The sequence below is a fragment of the Ascidia mentula genome, chromosome 9 (genome assembly GCF_947561715.1).
Source record: "Ascidia mentula chromosome 9, kaAscMent1.1, whole genome shotgun sequence".
Classification (NCBI taxonomy): Eukaryota; Metazoa; Chordata; class Ascidiacea; order Phlebobranchia; family Ascidiidae; genus Ascidia; species Ascidia mentula.
Window position 1 is genome coordinate 5986987 of NC_138574.1, and position 24232 is coordinate 6011218.

General features: G+C 37.3%; 2 protein-coding genes across 2 annotated transcripts; both read right to left on the bottom strand.

Annotated features, from left to right (window-relative positions):
* Positions 1-3492: 3492 nt before the first annotated feature.
* LOC145914443 (integrin alpha-2-like) lies at positions 3493-15514 on the bottom strand. Its single transcript, XM_083002274.1, has 30 exons — positions 15483-15514; positions 14767-15001; positions 13825-14088; positions 11390-11553; positions 11192-11316; positions 10833-10891; positions 10642-10759; positions 10423-10540; positions 10126-10235; positions 9563-9743; positions 8997-9172; positions 8695-8759; positions 8447-8615; positions 8292-8377; positions 7975-8220; positions 7711-7920; positions 6994-7291; positions 6769-6923; positions 6489-6703; positions 6265-6406; positions 6104-6205; positions 5311-5399; positions 5153-5242; positions 4972-5089; positions 4799-4909; positions 4597-4728; positions 4419-4532; positions 4198-4287; positions 3878-4015; positions 3493-3730 (listed from the first exon to the last, which is right to left on the bottom strand). Exons 1-30 carry the CDS (start codon positions 15512-15514, stop codon positions 3608-3610), a joined length of 4275 nt encoding a protein of 1424 aa, XP_082858400.1. The 3' UTR covers positions 3493-3607.
* A 516-nt stretch (positions 15515-16030) lies between these two features.
* On the bottom strand, positions 16031-23550 carry LOC145913200 (integrin alpha-2-like). Its single transcript, XM_083000772.1, has 27 exons — positions 23402-23550; positions 22946-23082; positions 22805-22860; positions 22514-22631; positions 22333-22450; positions 21277-21386; positions 21034-21217; positions 20748-20923; positions 20474-20538; positions 20230-20398; positions 20090-20175; positions 19788-20033; positions 19524-19733; positions 19168-19465; positions 18951-19099; positions 18674-18888; positions 18475-18616; positions 18306-18407; positions 18148-18236; positions 17998-18087; positions 17817-17934; positions 17648-17758; positions 17456-17587; positions 17274-17387; positions 17128-17217; positions 16934-17071; positions 16031-16878 (listed from the first exon to the last, which is right to left on the bottom strand). The coding sequence occupies exons 2-27, from the start codon at positions 22968-22970 to the stop codon at positions 16747-16749; spliced, it is 3483 nt and encodes a 1160-aa protein (XP_082856898.1). The 5' UTR covers positions 22971-23082; positions 23402-23550; the 3' UTR covers positions 16031-16746.
* Positions 23551-24232: the final 682 nt, after the last annotated feature.

Sequence of the window (24232 nt, forward strand, 5' to 3'; positions counted from 1 at the left end):
AAATGAATCACAGAAAGTATGTTCAATTTGTGATTTGCTGTCAGTGCGGACCCTTGGCAAGGAATTGTGGCCAAATTTATAATCGAAATAACTACTTAAACTGCTCCCCCGGGGGCATTTTGACCCTCTGTTGGTCATTATTTTGGTCAAAAAAGCAGAAAAAAGTGTTGGTTTGTTTTGTGAAAAAATGAATCACAGAAAGTTACCTCCATTTGCGATTAAGTGAAGTCACCAACCCTCCTCTACACAATTCATGAAGAATTAGATGTCTTGTAATTGTCTTGGGGCCCCACCGGGGCTGTTTGTACACCCCCTAGGACTGACAATTTAGCAGTTAGCCTTTCCAAAACCCCCCAATGTGCTGTCTTAATGCAGCTGCAATCAATTTTTTTTCTGTTCAGCAATAGTAGTCCCCCTTCATGAGTCATTAGACCCGGCAATTGTTTTTGGCAAACAAGAGAAACTGTAACCAGGTGCACAATAACAAATGACTTCTAAAACTCAATTTTTGGGATTTAATTGAGAGATGCGGCCTTTAGATTTAAAGCGTTAAAGAACAACAACAATCTAATTTCATAATTACATTTTTAACGTTTCCTTGGGAGCCAATTTTCTGAAATCAACAAGTCAATGAGGATTTTTTGATACTTCTTTTAACGACAGCAATCGAGTCATGGTACTTTCACTGTTATGTTGAAAAGTTGCGTTCTTTCTTCCATCGACAATAAAACGAACAATATTTTACTTCAGTTTGAAGAGAAATGATAATGGAAACTCTCAATGACGGGAAGTTAGGCTATTATTCTGCAAACAGTTTGGAAAACCAAGGGCATTTTGGCAACTTTTTTCAGCCTTTTGGGCAATTCCGTTTCGATTTGCACTCGGATAACGATTTAAACAATTCAGGTTCACCCAATGTGCGTACGGTTATTAATCAGATACGATAAATCAAAATACAGTTATTGCTGGTAGCATGTATAGTCCACAAGGTATTCTTGGATTAGCTTATGATATTTTTGACCAACTGTTGGTAAGACGGGCAGTATTTTTTTTATTCGTTAAAATTCATTTCTTAATCATCAAGTTTAATACATCTGTGGTGTCAGGAATTATAAGACAGGTGTTGGAGAATCAAAACATTACGACCAAGACTACCATTTCGTGAACCTTAAACGCTACAACACACACCAATGCTCTGATATAGTATCATTGGGCTAATTTTGATTTCAGTTATTCGATAAACAATGCTGAAACGATTGTAAAATCTACTGTCCGAGATACCGGGGTCACTTCGGATATTAACATCAGTGTTATACGCTTGCTAATAAAAAATATCACAGGTAATGAAGAGCGGATTACTTTTTAATCAATTAAAACCACATTTTTTATTGAAATCAAAGTGGAATGTCATTCTTATGTACGGTATGTAAACCAATACAAATCAAAATGGTATAAAAACAAAACCACATTCCAATAACTTTATGTGCGACTCCATCTGCATAAACATTTTAATAATTTGTGTTAAAAGACGAATAAACAAGTCTGGTATAAGCATTAGAGTCAATAATGTTTTCTACGTTGAGCTGCAGACAGGGCCGTTGTTTCGACATAATACGTCTCTTTTCTATTCTTGTACTAGGTCTGCAGTGCTCTGTGTTACACCTGGGTCGGAGGAACCAATTGGTGGACCGTCGGCGTCTTGTTGTGCTTTTGTTCCGGAATCTTTTCTTTGTAATTGCTTTGGAAGAATCCGACCTGTACAAACAAACATGAATAACAAAACGATAAAACAAATAACACATGTTCATACCTTCCAGAGAACCAGGCCGATAATGGCTAAAAGGGCGATACCTCCAAGGACTGCACCGATAATTGCGCCTATGTTACTTCCAGTGTTGGCATTTGTCTGGCCACACTGTCCCGTTAACAAAAATAAAAACATGTTTTTTGAGATTTTTACAAAATTTTATCCTTTAAATTATACCCTTCGGTTATGATGTTGACTCCATATTGGTTCGGCAAACTATTCGTGGAGGTATCGCCTATTCGAGCAATCATTATATCACTTACAAACTATATTTATCTGTCTACCTGGAATAAATTTTTTTTTATAATAATTAATGAGTAAGTCGCCACCTATCAAAAAAATTCAGCGTTTTCCGTATGTTATTATTTGGTTTCAGAAAATTAACGTCGTACGTTTAGGCGAATTCCGTACGTGAAACACTAATTTGTTTGTTGAACAACTCGGTTGCTTGTAATAAACGAAGCAGTGGTCGCGTTATCGGAAAACTGCATCCGATTTAAATTCAACATAGTTTTATCTGTGTAAGAGTTGTCACCATTTCTAAATGAAATCCCCATTACCCAACAACGTACCGACCCTACATTCGTCAAAATGTCTCGTCCACTTACGATGTGACACAGGACTGACTGCTGAACGTTGTGTTGATTGGATGCAAACTCGTACTGTGGCACACTTAAGTGAATGAAAGCACGTGAGAAGATCAACTGATGGTGGAGTAATTGTCACACTTGCTGTAACGTCGACAACTGGTCGAGAACGAAGGATAACTGCTTTATCGCTGATGGGTACAGATACCAATATATCAGGGTAGTTGTTTTTATCAACGTCAACGCCATTCATTAGTGTTTTGGAGAATAAATAAGCAAAACTTGCCAAATTTTTTCCAAAAGAGTTCCCTAATATTTTCTGCAGATAAGAAAGTTTAAGCGAAAAGCATAAAAGTTTAATTTACCTCATGATTACCTGTTTATGAAGTTCGCTTAAGAAAATCTGCTTGTTGCTGTGTTTGACTCACAGTTGGTCAAAATATTTTATAATTATAAGCTAACCCTAAAACACCTTGTGGGCTACATGCTACCAGCAATAACTGTATTTTGATTTACTGCCGCTTATTTATAACCGTACGCATATCGGGTAACCCTGAATTGTCTAAATCGTTATCCGAGTGCAAATCGAAACGGAATTGCCAAAACGCTGGAAAAAATAAAACGAGTTGCCTTGGTCATCTAAACTGTTTGCAGAATAATAGCCTAACTTCCCGTCATTGAGAGCTTTCCATTATCATTTCTCCTCAAACTGAAGTAAAACATTGTTCGTTTCATTGTCGATGGGAGAAAGAACGCAACTTTTGAACATAACAGTGAAAGTACCATGACTCAATTGCTGTCGTTAAAAGAAGCATCAGAAAATCCTCATTGACTTGTTGATTTCTGAAAACTGGCTCCCATGGAAATGTGAAAAATGTAATTATGAAACTAATCATATTGTTGTTGTTCTTTAATGCTTTAAATCTAAACATTTTCCAGTTTTCCATGCCTTCAATCAGTTTGATTAGTTTTAGGCTATTTGTTAAATTATCAAAAAAATAACCCGGAGATTTTGTTTAACGGGGTTTTTAATTTACAGTTTCGAGGTGTTTCATTCAAAGAAGTTACAGTTATAAAAACATGAATAAATACCTGGTAACTTAACTTTTATTTGAAAAATACACAGAAGAAAATAACTACAATAGATACAACTAAGTTTCAAAGTTAAAATAAATTCAACAGGATGTGCATAGGAGAAATATTGCGCTGCTTATTACTCCACAAGGTCAGCTTGCCTGTGTGCAAGCTCGCTGTTCCCAACAGTGGCATCAGTGCTTTCTTGCTGCGCTCTGGCCTCCTCGATCAAATTCCGATATTTGTTCTCGAAAAATCCCACCTGGAGTTTAAAGGTAAAATAGTAACTATATTTGAACGAGACATATTTGCAAATGTCAGTAGATGTCACAATACGTTTATTGTGTCTATTTAAAACTCACAAAGGATCAAACAAGGATACATGTTTCCTTAAAATATCTTTTCTCACCTTCCACAGAACGAGGCTAATAAACGCAAGGAGGGCAATCCCGCCAATAATAGCACCAATAATTGCACCGATATTGTTTCCGTTGTTAGCATTATTATCGGTTCCTCCAGCAACGAACGCTTTTACAATTGACGAAAGCTAAAAATTCGACTAAACATTGTACAAGTGAAATTTAAAGTATAGTCAGACCTCAGTAATTCTGTGAAACTTTCCTTGCATTGTCTTCATTGTATTTTGATTTCGTAAATCCGGTACACTTACATTATGATGAAACAAAGTAGCCAGGATTAACGAGGTCTGACACAACTAATAGTATTTACCTGAAGTTGGGTGATTTCATTTAGTGAATATACAGGGGAAGACGACGTGTCTAAGAGAATCGTACTGGAGAAAGCTGTATTTGTATCAGGCTGAAAAACAAACGTATTACAACGTCATCCAATAGAACAGTTTTCGTCTATATTCAGGTACAATGTAACCACAGCTACGTAGCTGTTGATACAGACATACATTAGACTGTTTAAAATCCAAATAGAAATACCTGTGTTAGTGAAGGAAGCCATACTTTGTAGCGCGCTGATACAGTAATCCTGCTAAATTCTGGTAGATTATGTATCTGACATTTTATAATTCCGCAGTTGACATTGCTGCATGTCTAGAACGGATTGCACGGGTTATGGGTTGCGTAACTAATGTTCACATAGTTTCACATCACAAACTGTTTCTGAGGGTAGAACAGCTTGTGTTGAGGTTGGAAACTTCAAAGAGATGTTGAACATACCGTCATTGTACAATGGAATCTTATCTTTGTTGATTTTGTTTGTGGCGTCACATATACAGTATTGCGCGGGCTAAAACAATGATTAAAAATTACTGATTTGACCTACGTAAGGGTACAAAAATGTCATTTTCAAACAATACCAAACACTTATAATCGTAAATGTAAAACAGCGGAAATCCATCAAGTGTTCTTTCTGGCCATTTGAAGTCGAATCGAGCAGAAGAAAGAAGATTGCTGCCCCTATTCTCGATCTGTACCAAGGTAAACAGATATTATTTTTTTCGAACATAAGCAGTCGTGTCACTTCAAATACCGTCAAAGTATGAAGTACGTTTGTTTCATTTCCACCTAATATAGGATCAGTGAGACTATGGGCAAAATCTTGGGATGTGGAGTGATTGAAAAATATTATTTCAGCTGGCAGAACATTCCTGAAATAAAGACCAAAATAGATACCAACATAATAAGCAAAAAATTTTATGACCATTTCTTACCCTCCAGGTATAAGGGTGACTTCGTATTTTAGAGGTAATTTGTAACTGAATTCATCATTAGCGCTGATTGGATCGGTCGATTGGTTATGCCTGAAAAGAGGCAGCGGCGTTTAATGCGTTTTGTTGCAGTGAAGCCACAACAACATCAACAAAGTTACCCTGAATAGATGTTCGCTTTTATAGAGAGGGCTTTTATTGTTGCCGTGGTCTTCAAGTCCTCCAGTGAATATGATAACAATACTTCGCACTGTGAGTAAACTTTAAGAGTAAACTATGTAAGGAAGAATAAAAAACTTAAACATTTTGTCCTATTGTTCGGGTTGTTTTTGCCCTAATTGAACGAATCATTTGTACTTCCAATTTGTACAAATTTGGTGAAGTTTCGGATTAACCGACAGAACAGTGGATCACAATTTGTGAGTCGTTACCCATCAGGTAGTGGGCGACGAAGGTGTTTTCAATGGACGGTCCCAGAATAAGAAGTAAAAAAAAGGAAGAAAACCTGATCGGTATTCGTGTCCAGCACATCCGGGGTTCAAATCCCGGTGCGGTAAAAAAATAAATAATTTTTTTCTTATTTCAACGATATGAATATTCGCTTAATGAAGAGGCCCGTGCTTGAAAAGCTTTTACATCTCATCAGAGAAACCAGGTAACGTAGCCACCGAGACCATGTAGACTCTGGCCACAAACCATTTTTTGAATTATTGGGCCCAAAAGGAATAAACAAGATTAAACCACTGCAATAGAACGCAGTTTGTCTGAAAACATCACTTGTTTCGTCAAACTCGTACCATTTTCAATGGCAACGTCATGGTTGTAGAAATTAAAAACAGAAAATATTACTTTCTACAGGATACAAAATACACTTAATGTGAATAATTTTTCAGCCCTATGGTTTTACAGACAATCAAAGCGCACATAAATTTTGGACTGATCAGCAATCTTTACCTTATCTCCGCTATGTAGGACAGAAGCAAGGTTGTTTAAGACGACAACCGTTTTCTCGTTGCTACTCAAAGTGTTCGACTTGATCGCACACGGACTGGTAATCTGTAAGAAAAATCATACAATACTAAAATGAATCGTGAGAAACCGAATTGCTTCCATACTGTGTTGACTTGTAGCCCGTTAGAAATAACGTCCAACTTGGTGAAGAAAGAATGGTCAGGTCCTTTGTTGCTGAGAGTAACAGCCACGTTTAGAACACCAGGAGAGGCCCGAATCACGTGATCTGTAACTGACTCTGGTATTCTAAGAAAAAAGATACAAGAATGAAACAGGAAACGAATATTAATTTAGTTAACTGGGAAGGTTGATTCAGCGACAAACTCACGAAAAAAGGGCAGATAACGCCAAATCATGAATACACTGTTTGTTGCTGCCTGAGCAACCTTCGTTAAGCAACCATTCCGCTTGAACGTTATTCATGGACAATGGATCCAACACCGCTGAATAGAGGCTTTGTTTGTGACTACTTGTGAAATCGTACGAGTAGTTGATGACCAAAGGCAAAGACATCAAACTGCTTGTAGGTGCGAATGCCGCAGACTAAAACAATAATGGAATGGAATTACGTCACAGGCAATGTTTAGAGAAAATATTGATGTAGTTACGTTCAAACGGATGTCGTATGAGTAACATTGGGTCGTTTTACCAACTTGTCTGTTGTTTGTCAAAGATATCACTGTGGTGCTATTGTCAAACAATTGGATGCGCTTCGTTGCTGCCGTGGATATTAGATCGTCTAATGTAAGTGAAGTCACCATTTCTAAAGGACAAAAAGGTCTGAACTCAAGTTACAATTCAAATTCACTTTGGTACAAAATCGCAATACGCACGATGAAACAAGTTAACGGAACTGGAACGCTGCCTTGATTGGATGCAAACTTGTAACGTGGCACACTTGAGTGAACGCAAGCACATGAGAAGATCAACTGATGGTGGAGTAATTGTCACACTTGCTGTAACATCGACAACTGGTCGAGAACGAAGGATAACTACTTTATCGCTGATGGGTGCAGATACCAATATATCAGGGTAGTTGTTTTTATCAACGTCAACGCCCTTCATTGGTGTTTTGGTGAATGAATAACCAAAACTTGCCAAATTTTGCCCAATAGATTTTCCAAGTATTTTCTGTAAATAAATTTCCTGTTCAAGGAACACTATTTCATAGGGTGCAACAATTCTACAGGCAAACTGTACTTTAGACCAGGACTTCCTAAACTGGGGTTGGGGCAACGAATTTTTTGTGTCGCCAACAATTAAAAATGTCCCACATAATACATATTTAACTGCATTTTTTCTCCGCACTCAAACATGTTTACTGGGTCACTATATATATGTATATATACCGATGCCAAAAATATAAGCTTAGGTAAAAAAATAATGTATTATTTTTTGTTCCTGAGTTCGACAACTTTTACCGTCGTTATGAAAACTTTCTTTTCATACGACTGCTTTTGGGATTGAAGAAGATTTTCATCAAATGAGAAAGATCGCTAGCATGAAAGTTTAGAAAACCCTACTTTAGATATTGTTGTGTTTAGACTTACCTGTTTATGAAGTTCGCTTATTCCTGATGAACTGGAATAATACAAGTAAATCGCTCCACTGCTTGTTGCTGTGTTTGATTCCATTGGAGCACCGATTACTATGTCGTCATAACCATTTTGATCGACGTCACCAACACGTGCTATGCTCATTCCAAACCGAGAACCAATCACGTTGGAGCCAGTAAGTATGACTGGATTGAACAAAGCGTTCTGAAATTGAAATAATTAAAATCGGTTTCAATGTCTAATGTAAGTTACACCTACCCAATTTTGAGGTCCAGGATTTGATGGATTGTTCATATAAACAAACACTCGTCCTTGATCGTATCCAGCTTGATTTGAATATAAAGGAGCCGACACAAGCAGATCGTCAAGATAGTCATTATTTAAATCAATTCCTAACACAGATTGACCGAAATATGCTCCAAGTTGCCACATCGCATCGATTGGACGTATGGAAAAATAGTTTGATTGTACGTTTGTAAGCTGATTTGATTCAACAACTGTTACCTAATTATAAACATGATTTGTGTGGACAATAATAATATTAAAGATTTTGGTGTAATTTCAAAGCAACTTACCCTTCCTTTTGATTTGTACCTCGGTTCTCCACTAACAACAAACTCTGTATGTCCTCCCGAAAATTTTCCACTGGAGACAGAATAACCTGAAGATCCAAATTTCGGGGATGAAATTCTGCCCTGTATAGCACATGTTTTTTCAAATGATATTTTACCCAAATAAGTTTCCTTAATTTGTGAAACAAGTTCTGGTTTGGCGAGAGTTTCCAAACCAGTAAAATCGAGAAGTTGTGGAGATGTTGTTTTACTGATAGGTTGTTTATATCCAACAATTGTCCCAATTCTATCGTAAGATCCCACCGAGCCAATGTACAAGTTAGAAGTCTGAAATGATACGTGTAGAAACATTTGACAAACATTTGAATAATTTTTAACTAAAATTTTTGTTGAAATGTGGGCTTACTGATGTTGATGACGAAAAACCCAACTGGCATTGACTGACGTCATTGGTTGAATTTTGAGTCTTTCCTGAAAGCACAAGCAAAGTAAAAAAATAAATTACATACAGGTCAATTAAAAAGATTTAGTTTTATTCTTGACAGAATGTTGTTGTCAGCAGTCAGACTAACCATCGTGACAAGCGTTATGTGGTGTTATGTAGATTTGAAGATTTTAGGTCGCGTGTTTAGGTATGGTGACAACCGCCATACATCAAACTTTTTCGTTTTTTTTATTTTCCAGTTTGCGACCAAGTAAAATTACTACCGTCTAATCCTGCGTTGGTTGTTTCCTTGATAACAGACACAAGGCTTTGCAATATTTTGCCCAAACTTTTGTAATCTTCTGCAGTGAGAGTTCTGTTCGATGCTCCAGCGATTTGGTTGATTTCTGATCGATCAAAACCACCTACACCGACTCCTATGGTGACAATTCCTGCTGATCTACACAAATAAAACCACTATTTGTTGCTTTGGCTAAAACAATACGACGTTTTGTTGCTTTGAAATACAATACAAATGTAGAAGTGATTTTGCTTGAAAAGGAAAATCGCTCCACTGCAAAGTTTCTTGTTTGGCGATCTGAACTATCATTTTTTTATTCAAAATTCACTGCCATCGCAACTGAGACATTGCAGTCGAGCTGAATCCGCAACTTTTCTTTGAGACTAAATACAAGATCCCGAAGAGGCATGAACCCACGAAGGAATCGGCTCATGGAGTTGCGAGATAGAAACATGAGTCAACCCAAAACGGCAGGTAAACCCAAAATTTATTCGCGTTCATTTTCAATAATTGCTCCAGCGTAATATGTTTAGAAAAGATCGATCTTACCTTGCAGACTCTGCGGCAGTCTTTACTATGGTTAGGCCATTCGATTTCCCATCCGTTAGAACGATCATTAGTTTTGCTGAGAACCATTTACCTTTCGTTAACAGTTCGTCAGTCGATGTTACAATAGCATCCCCAGTGTAGGTTTTATATCCATTGTAATATGGTGTAGCAACGATTTGTTCTACGTGGAAAAAAACTTGGTTTATATTTTCCTCCGAAAGATATTTTAAATGTCAGTGTTTTTCGATTTTGGGGAAACCCTACAAAACCAATTTATACTTTTCAACACATTTTCAACAAAAACTAGTTACATTTCGTTTAAAATGATTGTCAAACCGGAGTTTGTGCCTTATTAAAAGATCTCTATTCAGTTCAATATATACAACATCTGTGTCAGTGTGTGAATCGAAACAACAGAATGACTAATTTTCCGAACAATTTAAAATAATAGTTAGATTTCTTTTCTATAGTAGTAATTGCTTTGATTTAAAAGAAATTGGTCAATCGTTCTATTCTACAAATCTGAAATTCTCTTTTGTACGATTTGTGGTCTGTAGACTTACTCGTTAATCCTTCATAATCCTTCTCAAATCTAAGCAAGTCAAACTCAACTTTAACTCGATTCGAAAATAAAATCATTCCAACTCTAAAGTCGCCGCTTTCTATTTGAGTTCTAAAATAGGCAATATTATGTAACTTTGAGTATCAAAAAATAAACTTTTGAGTTATATATTTGAAACGGTATGCTATTCGCTTGGAAGTTACTTATTTTATATTTAACATTTCAAAGTATGTTTGAAACAATTGGTACATTAAAACACGCTTTTTTTTCAACTAAACTGTGAGAATGTTCCGCTGACCTAAAATTTCCAACTACTGTTCGTAGCCACGAGAGCCCTTGGTTGAAGTTAGCCCTGCCAACGCTAAGCGAGTCATCAACGACAAACATGAGGTCCACAAACTGTTGTCCAGGACATGCTGCAACAAAACAGTTACCATTTCCTAATAGCTTTGCTTGTTTTTTATTTACACCAACTGGATTTTATGAACGCAACAATTTGAAGTTGCGAATGGCTTACCAAATGTACAAGGTGTAGGCAACTCCTGAAATACTGTAGAATACTTGTAACAAATTCCTATCATTCTCATCTGCACTTGCGCCGATAAACATGACTGAACAAAGTGAGAACCGCATACCTAATTATTCAGACGCAAAGTTTATTTACTTAGAAATGCAAATTATTGTCAGTGATAAAATTGGCATATATACCGTCACTTCCCCAGTGGTCGATAATTTATCCACTGACATTCCGATAGCGCCGCCCTTTTCTGAAAAGTGAAATAAACATGAAGTGCACGCTCATGTTTTTTGTGGCAACAAGCATCAAATGGAACGCAGGTTTTCAATATTCTGACAACAGTTGATCTGTTATTATGTTTTTGACCACTTAACTTAAATTACTTAACAAGGTATTGGTCTCATGCCTTAAGAATGGCTCGAAAGGAAGTCTCGCCGGATGGTGGACGAAACGTTGGTTTCAATAAACACTTTCGAAACTTAACAAGTATCGGAAGAGCAATTCCTATTAATTACTATGCCTGGCAGCAAAATAGCACTAGGATTTGTACCTGTTCGTGCAGTTTTGCTGCATGTCGTATTAATTCCGCTTACTAAAGGGCAACCGTACAAAGCACCAAACGGAATGTTGTGAACTCTGTTTCCATCCAAAGGTGCTCCAACATAAACCTTGCTGCTACCATCTACACTAAAGTGCACATAATCATCAACATACTAAAAGTTATAATCTTAATCATCCCAATATCTACTTGACAATGGTTGCGGATGAAGTTCCGAATCCAACAGAAGGCGAGGTTGGTGGTTTGTTTGAAAGCAGTAAGCTGTGACTTCGTGTTTCGACATTCTGGGATGAGACCCGATACAGCCACAAAGCGGCTAAAATTACATGCACAATAACTGTGTTTCGTTCCATCTAAACACAGATAACATAAAATAAGAGAGAAAGTTTAGAAACCTAGTGTTTTTTACACCAGTATATCGGACCAAGTGATTTATGATAAATTATAAGAAAGGGTAAATTTAAAACGTACAAATATACACTTACAACTGTATATCAAATCATATACAACCCAACTTTAATTTACAAATACAGTTTACAGCCCTTTTCACAGCAAAGACCATTGAATAACTAAAATATTTAAAATACATGTTGTTATATTCAAGGCAATTGTAAACGTTCCACTTCACCAGAATTTTGCAGCGTTGGCAACCCTACAACGTATTCAAAAATCCAATTGATGTAAAAGTTAATTAATTTAAACCTCTAATGAATTTCGACTGCCGTAGCGTAAACGACATCAAAGTTTAATCAACAAAATGTTCCAAGTAGGTGATTAACCAGCTGACTCAACAAAGACCATTGTTTGGATAGATGTTTGTAATTCTACTTGCTAAAACTTTGCACTAACATGGCTACAAAAACTTTTTAAATGCCTTTTCTAACTGCAAGTGAACAAGTATCTGCCTGGCTGTGTTTTGTTAGTCGCCACATATATGCGTGTGTTTTCACTCCCACTCCCACGCGCATAAGTTGTGAGTCGAAGCTTCCCTTGCACCACATGACATAACTCAGTAGGCCGCTTTTAACCACAACTCACATCAAATCTGCTTCTGTAAATTTACACGGTATTTTGATGTTGGCAATGGTAGTTGTTATGCATATTAAAATTGCAAGCCAACGCTAATTAATTTTCACCTGGGACTAATATGGTCAGCAAGTAGGGGAGACCGGGGATAGCTCGGACGGTTTTTGGAAAATTGCTCATATTTTTTTCAAATTATAAACTACATTCTTAAATTTTATTTTGTTGTAACTAGTAAAGCATTGCTCAAAATACAAAAGGTTTTTCGTTTGTTTTAGCTCACTAAAAATGATCATTCAGCCCATTTTTTAAACAGGTCTTAAATGTCGGTACCGGGGTAACATCGGACATGACTGTGGATATCTCGGACAGCAAGTTTTAACAGACGTTTATTTGTTTGTTTGACAAATAACTGAAATCAAACTTGGCGCAATATCAGTATTGGGGCATTAGCGCATAAAATATCATTCAAGCTTTCAGGAATCGGGACGTGGCCACTTAACGTTGCGACCCTTCCACACGTTCATGTTTTGGGTAACTCGTATACTTTTAATGGCAGCACGGATATCATAGATTTTCGGCTCAACAAACGATTTTTTATCTTTGGGGCTTTTTCTTCCTGCCAAAATTCGATCATTTTATCAAGCCTTTGTTTATTCTCTTCTATGACCGATAATTTTTCATAAAACTCAAAAAGTGTTGTTTTCTCGCGATTTCTTGCCAAGATGTCCGAAGTATCCCCAACCACGTGACGACAGAGAAATTATTAACATATGGCCGTATTTTTAAAGGTTACACAAAATCATCATTGGCCTATCCAAGAATACATACTTGAATATGCAATCAACCAACAATTACTGCATTTTGATTAACTGTGACTGATATATAGTCTTACACATACAAATTGAAAAACTTGGTTTCACTGATAAATTGACTCTTTTGATCATAATTTTTTAAGCAGACATGATTTAATTACAAAGTAAATAACCTGGTCCTAGGGGTTCCCGTGTCCGAGGTATCCCCGGTCTCCCCTATTGCACTGAGTATTGATGATATATTCATATCACCCATATACTTTCTTCTGCTGCCGATTTTTATCCCTATTACAAAATTTATGATGAAAATTCAACAATTTGCATAAATTTCCCTGTTTTGTACGAGTACTTCAAATATTTAATTGCAAATTCATGTAAACACTCTTTCAAGTATACAGTGCAAATACAATTTCAAAAATAACTTCCCAAAACTGAAACAGTGTATCCTAAACGGTACATCAATAAGAGATATTTCAAAGCGTATCGAAAAGGATCTCTAACAAATATACTGTAAATTCGATCAAAAATTTAAATTCTGCAAATATCACAGTTGAGAGTTTCAGTGTAAACCTAAAAAGTATTTTTATTGATTTCGCAAACTACCATTGCTTGAACAGCTTTACCAATTTTTCTTTGTTAACAAGTGTGCAACAAGTGCATTCGTATCGCGAACTCAAGAAGAATGCGAAACATACAAAATAGAAATGCAACATTACTTCCATTAAACAAGCGCACAGGTCAGGGTGAAGGACCAGAATCGACTAGATTTGTGGTACTGGCCCCTACTGGATTTTCTTCTAATATCCTTTCATCTAATTCGGTAGCCTCTATGGCTCCATCTTGCGGCGACGCATCGTTTTCGGCTTTTCGTTTCATGTCAGCGTATTTGCTCTTAAAGAACCCTCCCTGATAAATAACATAACTTGTTACCATCTGCCTAGCAGGTTTTCTTGCAAATTTTTTGTTAAATTTTGACATATTTTGTAACCTCCGACTTAAAACATCACTGACATCACTGAGGTGCACAAACGTCAAATAGTACAGGTATCCCTTAACAAGGATTGTTACAAACATAAGGACATTTTTTCAAATTAGTATATTTTATTAGAACTTGGACAACACGAAAATTAGGACACCAGTCAAACATAAATGTATTACCCAGAAATAAGGATAAAAATATTTTCGGAGAACGCAGAAGTAATGCCATGCTTACGCATAGCAAGGCGGGATCGCCCCACTGCGCAGGCCCTTTATATTTGGCGATCACAGCTCTAATATTCTGATCATAAGGTTCACAGGCTTCGCAGCCAAGGCATTGCAGCCAAGCTGGATCAGCCACTTTTTTATATTTTTTTTTTATGTTTTCGGAGACGGCATTTTTTAAATAATGAGAAATCTCAATAATAAATACGTTATACCTTTAAAAATTAACGTGAATGCCATTAAATACATTATTGAGACCTCCATAAAGAAATTTTGCGACATGTTTAAAATCTTTCATGCAACATTAACTCCGTTATTCACTTTACGTTACTTTCTACAGTGTGATTGTAATCGCTACAAGCAAAAGAATTTCTCCCAAAATCCCTGTAGCAACTATGGTAATAATGTTGATCGTTTGATTGTCAGTGGGTACTGGTGAGCTTTATCAGTGACTTTTGTATTAACCTGCAACGATTGTTTTCAGTTTAGTGCCTTACGCCTATTAAAAACATTTTGAATGCTTACCACGTAAGTAAGGCAGTTGTGCTTATCGGGGAATACCCTGTGTCGTAAATCAAACGAGTTGTGAAAGTTGTTTCGAAGTTTTTCTGCGAACATGTGCCGTAAATTGGAACCAGGCCGAAGAAAGAATGCTGTTTCCTCGATTGTCCATAAATGTCCTCTGATGCAAAGGATGAAAATCGTTGGGTCGAGAATAGAAAGTGATTCCTGGAATCGGATGCTAGGAATTTGCTCGAACCTGAAGTAAAAAATTTCACTTTCATATGAAAATCCCGCTTTCGGAAAGTAAGCAAAAACAATGCATGCTCTTACGCGCCGATCGCTGTTACAGCGAAGGCATTTACCTAGCGATCTTAACTATTATTTATCAATCATAAGCTTCTCTGGTATTGCAGCAAGGTTAACCCTCAGTCAGGTTTTCCTGACAAGTTGGGGTGAGATTCAATACCTTTATCCGGCCATGCCAGTGACTTTCTTTTCGGTATATACCCTTTCGAAATCAGCAACCAGTTTTCGTACCCCCAATCCATCTGATATAGATTACATAACCACACCTAAAGATTCTGTCTCTCCTCACCCCTTAGATCATCCTTGGTTAAGAACCACTGAGTTGCGCATTGGCTTCGATGCCACTGTCTGATCATGACCATACATATTCTGAACATAAATTAGACTACAAAACACATTCCACCATGCGACAAGGTTATCTGCTACTTTACCAAAGGACAACATTTTTCACTTCCTTTATCATTTTAAAATAATTGCTTGCGGAGCATAGAATTTTGAGGATTCTAAAGTTACCTGTACTTACTTCGTATACACAACACCCTCCTTCTTCTTGGTTCAAGCGATATTTGTGGAATTTGTAAAATCAATCACTCGCACGTTACAAAATTTCCCACTCTTACGTTTACTACATTGCACACCAAACAGTTTCACGCATATTTACACATAGTATCCAAACGAGTAACAAAATGCTAATGTACGTCAGAAGTTAATTTTTATTGAACTTCGACAAATTCCCGTTAAACCCAAACAACTAGGTCAGTGTACTTCGATTGTTAGGTGGTCACGTCACGTATATTCTTTTAAAGAACGGGGTACTTGTGGATATCCTTTGTTGATATGACGTCATTTTTGTTTAGACATTTCACTACAAGCCGACTTCACATGTCTCGGCAAGCTCTAAATCGGCTGTTGCTTTTCCATATGTGGTATGACACACTAACATGACTGGCTGAACATTGTTCTATATATAGGTTGTTAAAACCTGTTTAACCCGGGAGGAAAAACCTGTGTGAACCAAAGTACCAGCTGTGATATGGAAGTAATATGAAGAAGAACATTTTACAACTTGATATTTAGGAATAAAGTTACCTTTGAACATTATACCACTCTATACAGGTATGACAATAATAGGCGTGTCGATCTGATTTGCATCACATCAATATATCTCTGCTTAAATTAAGATTACTGTATCTTCAACACAGTAGATTTAACTATGCTTAGGAATTTTAACCTGTTTTAAGTAAACAGCAATGCTATAAAATGGTATCATTGGGCTAAATTGGATTTCAGTTATTCGTTAAACATTACCAAAACATTTGTAAACCTACTGCCCGAGATAACGGGGTCACATCGGACATTAACATCAGTTTTATGCGTTTGCTATGCAAAAACCACAGGCCAAGAAGAACGAATTTTTTTTTAAATCAATTAAAAACATTTTTTTAAATCAATGTGAATGGTCATTCTTATGTACGGTCTATAAACCAATACAAATCAAAATGATATAAAAACAAAAATCACATACAAATATCCTTATGTATGACTCCATCTGTATAAACATTTTAAATAAGCTGTGTTAAAAGACGCATAAACAAGTTTGTAGCATCTCTTTTCTGGTATAAGCAATAGAGTCAATAATGTTTCCTTTAGTGAGTTGCAGATAGAGCCGCTGTTTCAACTTAAAAAGTCTCTTTTCTATTTTTGTACTAGGTCTACAGTGCTCTGTGTTACACCTGGGTCGGAAGAACCAATTGGTGGACCGTCGGCGTCTTGTTGTGCTTTTGCTTCAGAAATCTTGTCTTTGTATTTGCTTTGGAAGAATCCGACCTGTACAAACCAACATGGATAACAAAACGATAAAACAAATAACACATGTTCATACCTTCCAGAGAACCAGACCGATAATGGCTAAAAGGGCGATACCTCCAAGGACTGCACCGATAATTGCGCCTATATTACTTCCAGTGTTGGCATTTGTCTGGCCAACCCCAGGAACATAAGTAGCCACGAATGATTGAACCTTCAATATAATATTATCTACGCACTTCGGTGAAATGCCAACAACAAGGAATTTACCTGAATAGTTGTCAAACCGTTTTGTGGAACAATGGGTGAAGATGAAGTATTCAAAATAACCTCACTTGTTAGTCCCGTATTAATGTTGGGCTAAAACAACAGTACATTTGATCAGAAAAGTACATCACCACGGACATGACACACACCTGAGACAACGATGGGAGCCAGAGTTTGTAATAAGCTGACACTGTAATTGTGCTGAACTCCGGTTGTTTGGATATTGTACACATGATGAAACTACACGACGCCGTGCTACAAGTCTGCACACATGACATTACATCTGAACCCATACTACATTACATTTGGTGACGCCTGTTGTTGTACAAACCGTAGACGATGTCAAAACAGCTTGTGATGTTGTTGGGAATTGCAGCGGCATGTTGAAAGTTCCATCATTGAACAATGGGATATTATACTTGTTGACTTTGTTCTTCTCGTCACATGTACAGTAGGTTGATGGCTTAATTAAAAAAATTGTTTTAGTTGCTGTTGCATAATTATTAAACGCTACTAAATGTACCAGACACTGAAATTTGTGCAGATAAAGTAGAGGAAATCCATCCTTGGTTGCTTCTGGCCACGTAAATTGGAACCAGGCTGAAGAAAGAACGTTGTTTCCTCTATTTTCCATCTATTGTACAATTATAGAAATATTTAAAAAGAAAAAAAATTTCAGATAAAACCTGTACCGTTAACGTATGCAGTATGTCTGTCTGATTTTCACCGAGAATTGGATCAGCAAGGCTGTGGACCACATTACTTGATGTTGAATGATTAAAAAATATTGTTTCGCGGGGAAACACTGTCCTGTTTACAAAAATAATAAAAATCTTTTTTGATATTTTTACAAAATTCTATCCTTTAAATCACCCTCCGGTTATTATGTTGACTCCATATTTGATCGGCAAACTATACGTAAAGATGTCGTTGCTGGAGGTAGGGTCATTTGAATTGTTTACACTGTTTAAAACATAAGCATCATTGTATCACCTACAAACAATATTTATCTACAAAGGCTACCTGGAATAAATTTTTGCATTGATTGACAAAGTCTGGACAGTTGCAGTTTTTCGCAAGTCTTCCAAAGAATATGACAATTTTACATTGCACTGAAAAGTTTGTAAAACAATAAGTTCGTGAACGTGGTGTTGCACAATCTTAAATTCAACACAGTTTACCGTTTCTCCACTCATCAAAACGGAAGCAAGGTTGTTCAACACAATGACTGTTTTTCCCAAAGCACTGAGTATGTCGGATTTAATTGCACACGCACTTGTCACCTTTGAAACACCAGGCAATTAGATATGGAAGTTATTCCAAAAGCGACAAAAGTGGAGAAATGCAAACCTGATTAATCCCAATACCGCTCGAAATAACCTCAAATTTGGTAAAAAATGAATGATCGGGTCCAGCGTTACTAATAGCAACTGAAACAGTCATTAGACCAGGGGCAGACTCAATCACAAAAGCTTGGTTTGAAGCAGGTATCCTGAATTACAAATCTTCATTTTTTTGTTTGCTTAACGCTTTTAACCTTGAAACTTACGAAAATGTGGGAGATAAGCTAAGGTCGTGAGTACACAGGTTTTTTCTCCCAGTACAACCAGTTGTAAGTAACAATTCAGCTACCACATAATTTAGAGAAAGTGGATCCAATACTGCTGATTGTAGGCTGTTTTTGTGACTGTCGGTAAAATCGTATGAATATTTTATAATTAAAGGCAGAGCACTTAATGAGCTGGTTGATGAATAAGCCGCGACCTATCAAAAAAATTCAGCGTGTTTAGTATGTTATTATTTTGTTTAGAACAATAACGTCGTACGTTTAGGCGAATTCCGTACGTGAAACACTGATTGGTTTGTTGAACAACTCGGTTGCTTGTAATAAACGAAGCTGTGGTCGCGTTATCGGAAAACTGCATCCGTTTTGAAGTCAACATAGTTTTATCCAATGTAAGAGTTGTCACCATTTCTAAATGTAGTCTCCATTACACAACAACGAAACTACCCGTCATTTAACAAAATGTCTCGTTCACTTACGATGAGACACAGAACGGACAGCTGAACGTTGTGTTGATTGGATGCAAACTTGTACTGTGGCACACTTGAGTGAACGCAAGCACGTGAGAAGATCAACTGATGGTGGAGTAATTGTCACACTTGCCGCAACATCGACAACTGGTCGAGAACGAAGGATAACTACTTTATCGCTGATGGGTACAGATACCAATATATCCGGATAGTTGTTTTTATCAACGTCAACGCCCTTCATTGGTGTTTTGGTGAATGAATAACCAAAATTTGCCAAATTTTGCTCAACAGAGTTTCCTAATATTTTCTGCAGATAAGGAAGTTTGAGCGAAAAGCATAAAAGCTGAATCATACCTTATATTTACCTGTTTATGAAGTTCGCTTATTCCTGATGAACTGGAATAATACAAGTAAATCGCTCCACTGCTTGTTGCTGTGTTTGATTCCATTGGAGCACCGATTACTATGTCGTTATAACCATTTTGATCGACGTCACCAACACGTGCTATGCTCATTCCAAACCGAGAACCAATCACATTGGAGCCAGTAAGTATGACTGGGTTGAACAAAGCGTTCTGAAATTGAAATAATTAAAATCGGTTTGAATGTTGAATGGAAGTTACACCTACCCAGTTTTGAGGTCCAGGATTTGATGGATCGTTCATATAAACAAACACTCGTCCTTGATCGTATCCAGCTTGATTTAAAAATAAAGGAGCCGACACAAGCAGATCGTCAAGGTTGTCATTATTTAAATCGATTCCTAACACAGATTGACCGAAATATGCACCAAGTTGCCATAGAGCGTCGGGTGGACGTAAGAAATAAAAATTGGATTGTGGATTTGTAAGCTGATTCGATTCGACGATTAAAACCTTCAATGTTGAAAAAGCTTCTTATAGTTGTAATTATTTATTCGAGGGATATTTACCCGCCCCTTTGAATTATATCTTGGTTCTCCACTGGCTACAAACTCCGTGTTTCCCCCATTAAAATTTCCAATTGAGACAGAGTAACCTGAAATTCCAATAACATTGTACAGCTGTTTACTTTCTCAAATATAAAAGATACCTGAATATGTGTCCTTCAATTGTGTTAGATTTTCGGGTTTGGCGATCGTTTCCAATCCGGTCGTATTGAGAAGTTGATATGTGGAGGTCTTACTAACTGGCTGTTGGTAATCCATAACAGTCCCAATCCTATCATAAGATCCAACCGAACCCACATAAAACTTACTCGCCTATTACGGAAATATGAAATGTGTTTGTAGAGCATCAAATACTATTAGTCTTATAGCAACAAATTGCTTGCTTACTGAAGATGCTGATGAAAATCCGAGTTGACATTGACTGACGTCATTAGTCGAGTTAGAAGTTGACCCTTTATAAATGCAGTATGAGATATGCTAAAATATCTTGTAAAACAATGTATCAGTAACGCACACACGATGTTTCGACAAAACAATATACTTAAAATGTGGACAGATTTCAAATGTGAGCTACAAAACAGAAAAATAACAAGATGTAGTCAATTGCTTAAACAGCAAGGTACTTTCGACAGAGACAATGTTTGCATAAGTTTTATTATACCTTCTAGTCCTGAAGTAGTTGTTTCTTTAATTACCGCAACAAGGTCTTGTAATATAGTACCAAGTTTTGTGTAGTCTTCCACCGTAAGGGACCTGGACGCCACACCAGCAATTACATCAATTTCAATTTGTTTGTAGCCTCCAACACCAACTCCCACTGTAATGATTCCTGCCTTTCTATGTGACAAAATGTGGAAACCAGCATTATCAAATTGATTTAGATTTTTAGTATTTGATATCAAATATAATAGGATTTTCGAAATGTTTTATTTAGGATGTGTAACAACCTTGCATCATTTGATGCTTGTGTCACCGTTGGGCCATCTCCATTTGATCCCCCGTCTGTTATTACTATCATCATCTTTGTAGAATACCATCTACCATTGTTGGTCAGTTCCCTGGTAGCAGCTTCAATAGCATTACCGGTTCTTGTTTCGGAGCCAGAAATGTATTCAGTATTTTGGATAGAATCTGTGTGGCAATTAACATAAAATTTTTAATCATCGTCAAAAGTATCTACAAATTCTTACCTGTCAAACCTGTGTAGTTTTTGTCAAAATTGCTTAACGCAAAAGCAATCTTTGTGCGATGTGAAAACAAAATCATTCCAACACGAAATTCGCCACTTTCAATCCGAGATCTACGAAAACAAACGTGTTTTTAGGGTAATGTGGTCACTGTAATAAACAATGACAAATTTGGTAAAGGTGCTTTTTCAGTTTTACTGCACAACTAGACCTTCGCGACATAAGTGATCAAACATTATACGGTTACCGTCACACTTTGAGGACATTCAATTGCAAAGCAGCAAAGCAGCAAAGCAGCAAAGCAGCAAAGCAGCAAAGCAGCAAAGCAGCAAAGCAGCAAAGCAGCAAAGCAGCAAAGCAGCAAAGCAGCAAAGCAGCAAAGCAGCAAAGCAGCAAAGCAGCAAAGCAGCAAAGCAGCAAAGCAGCAAAGCAGCAAAGCAGCAAAGCAGCAAAGCAGCAAAGCAGCAAAGCAGCAAAGCAGCAAAGCAGCAAAGCAGCAAAGCAGCAAAGCAGCAAAGCAGCAAAGCAGCAAAGCAGCAAAGCAGCAAAGCAGCAAAGCAGCAAAGCAGCAAAGCAGCAAAGCAGCAAAGCAGCAAAGCAGCAAAGCAGCAAAGCAGCAAAGCAGCAAAGCAGCAAAGCAGCAAAGCAGCAAAGCAGCAAAGCAGCAAAGCAGCAAAGCAGCAAAGCAGCAAAGCAGCAAAGCAGCAAAGCAGCAAAGCAGCAAAGCAGCAAAGCAGCAAAGCAGCAAAGCAGCAAAGCAGCAAAGCAGCAAAGCAGCAAAGCAGCAAAGCAGCAAAGCAGCAAAGCAGCAAAGCAGCAAAGCAGCAAAGCAGCAAAGCAGCAAAGCAGCAAAGCAGCAAAGCAGCAAAGCAGCAAAGCAGCAAAGCAGCAAAGCAGCAAAGCAGCAAAGCAGCAAAGCAGCAAAGCAGCAAAGCAGCAAAGCAGCAAAGCAGCAAAGCAGCAAAGCAGCAAAGCAGCAAAGCAGCAAAGCAGCAAAGCAGCAAAGCAGAAAAGCAGCAAATACAAGTATAATTGAAAAATGTTTTAATGTAAGTTAACTGGAAATTGGAGACGATTGAAAGAAGCCATTCAAGTCCTTTATTAAAATTGGCCAATCGTACGCTTCCTGAATCATCGACAACAAAAACAAGATCAACAGTTTGCCATCCAGGACACGCTAAATACAAATCCAATTATTCTTTCAAAAAATGCATTCCTAACTTAAGTGTCAGTTTCTTACCCCAAGTACATGGAGTCGGAAGTTCTTCCGGAGAAAGAGAATACTTGTAGCAAACACCAATCATACGTTGTTGGACTTGAGCGTTTGAACATGTTTGTATAAAGTTGGGACCACATACCTGGTTCACGTTCAAAAATGTTTTAAATTGTTTGAAAACGTTTGTTGTAATTTGCAAGAATGTGTGTTATTTATAATCGCCCCTTTTTTCGATTTCTCAGTAATGTTAAGAAATTCCACGGTGATGGCATGATTGTACGATGTTACGGCTCTAATTTATTTCACAACTCATACCGCCACGATCGTAGAAGAAAATTCCTCCAAGGTCATTCCCATTGCCCCTTGTTTTCCTGTGTTCAGAAAAAATTAAGTAACTGTACCCAGAAAAAACGGGATATTTTATTTGTCATCCCATGACAAAGCAAGGCAACATACCAGTAACTATGGGTGTGTTACACATTGTGTTTGTGTTTGCTGTTAATGGACATCGGTAGAAAGCACCAGATGGGATGCGGTTGGTTTTGCTTCCATGGTAAGGAGCTCCAACGTACACCGCACTTCCTCCTTCATTGCTGCAAAGATAATTAATCGTAACGTACCTACCAGAAGTTATAATCAGGACGTGATTGCCTGGTATAAATGCATTGGTACACGAAATGCTTGTGAGTTATTATTATAGCTGATGGAATTTCGGTGTGTTCGATGTGATGCTCACGAAAGATTACTATCTTTGGATCAGAACTTTGTATGAGCAAAATTTGCATCTTCGACTGAGCTAATAATAATATCTTAAAGCGAGACCTTGCGTCCTTAATTAAAATTGGAACAACACTTTAAAGAATGGGGATTTGTTAAGTCATAATGCTTTGCTTTCTGTTTCAAAAAACTTACCTGGAAACATAAGCACTGGAGACTCCAAACGCAAACTTTTCCCCACTTGAGGTTTTGAAAGGATACAACTGATTGTACGCACGTGTCTCAATGTTAGACGAAATAACGTTTTTACCAAACAAAACAATATAAGTCAATACTGCATACAAATCCATCTAAATTGTAAAGGAACATAATTAAGTTGATTTTTCCCAAGTAGAAACTTAATCTTTGCACCAAACTAAAGTAAAAAATCCACTTTTATATGATAATCACGCTACCGGAAAGTATAAGCAGAAACAATGCATATATAACTCTTACGCGCCGAAACAGATCGCTACTACTGCAAAGGCATTTACCTAGCGATCCTAACTATCATATATCGATCATGAGGTTCTCTGCAATTGCAGCCAGGTTAAACCACTGTCACGTTTTCCTGACAAGTTGGGATGAAATTCAATATCTTTATCCGACCATGCCAGTGATTCTTAATATACTTCCTTGTTGGAAAATACCCTTTCGAAATCAGCAACCAGTTTACGCACCCCCATTCCTTCTGACTTATACTATTATTACTTAATTTATTACGAGGCATATTACTTAACCACACCTAAAGATTCTGTCTTGCCTCCCCTCTTAGATCATCCTTTATGTTTAAGAACCACTGAGTTGCGCTTTGCCTGCGATGCCAGTGAACTTTTTGATGACTATACATATTTTTAACATAAATCAGAAGGAACTTCATGTATTCGATTTTCCCTAATTTTAAACCTTAATTTTTGCACCAGCCTAACGACATTCATGCAAATATATCTTTCCGAGGTTAAAATCTGTTGATCCTTGTGTGAGACA

Bases quoted from the DNA above. Each gene is read 5' to 3' on its own strand.
- LOC145914443 (XM_083002274.1), bottom strand. From the start codon at position 15,514: ATGATAAAGGAAGTGAAAAATGTTGTCCTTTG. The intron at 14,089-14,766 runs GTAAGCATTCAA...ATCCTTGTTAAG, and splicing joins ACAACTGCCTTACTTACGTG to GGATACCTGTACTATTTGAC. The intron at 4,729-4,798 runs GTATTGTTTGAA...TCATTGTTTTAG, and splicing joins TTTACGATTATAAGTGTTTG to CCCGCGCAATACTGTATATG.
- LOC145913200 (XM_083000772.1), bottom strand. From the start codon at position 22,970: ATGTGTAACACACCCATAGTTACTG. The intron at 19,100-19,167 runs GTAAGTGAACGA...GACTACATTTAG, and splicing joins TGTCCGTTCTGTGTCTCATC to AAATGGTGACAACTCTTACA. The intron at 18,617-18,673 runs GTAAGTTTCAAG...TTTGTAATTCAG, and splicing joins AGCTTATCTCCCACATTTTC to GATACCTGCTTCAAACCAAG.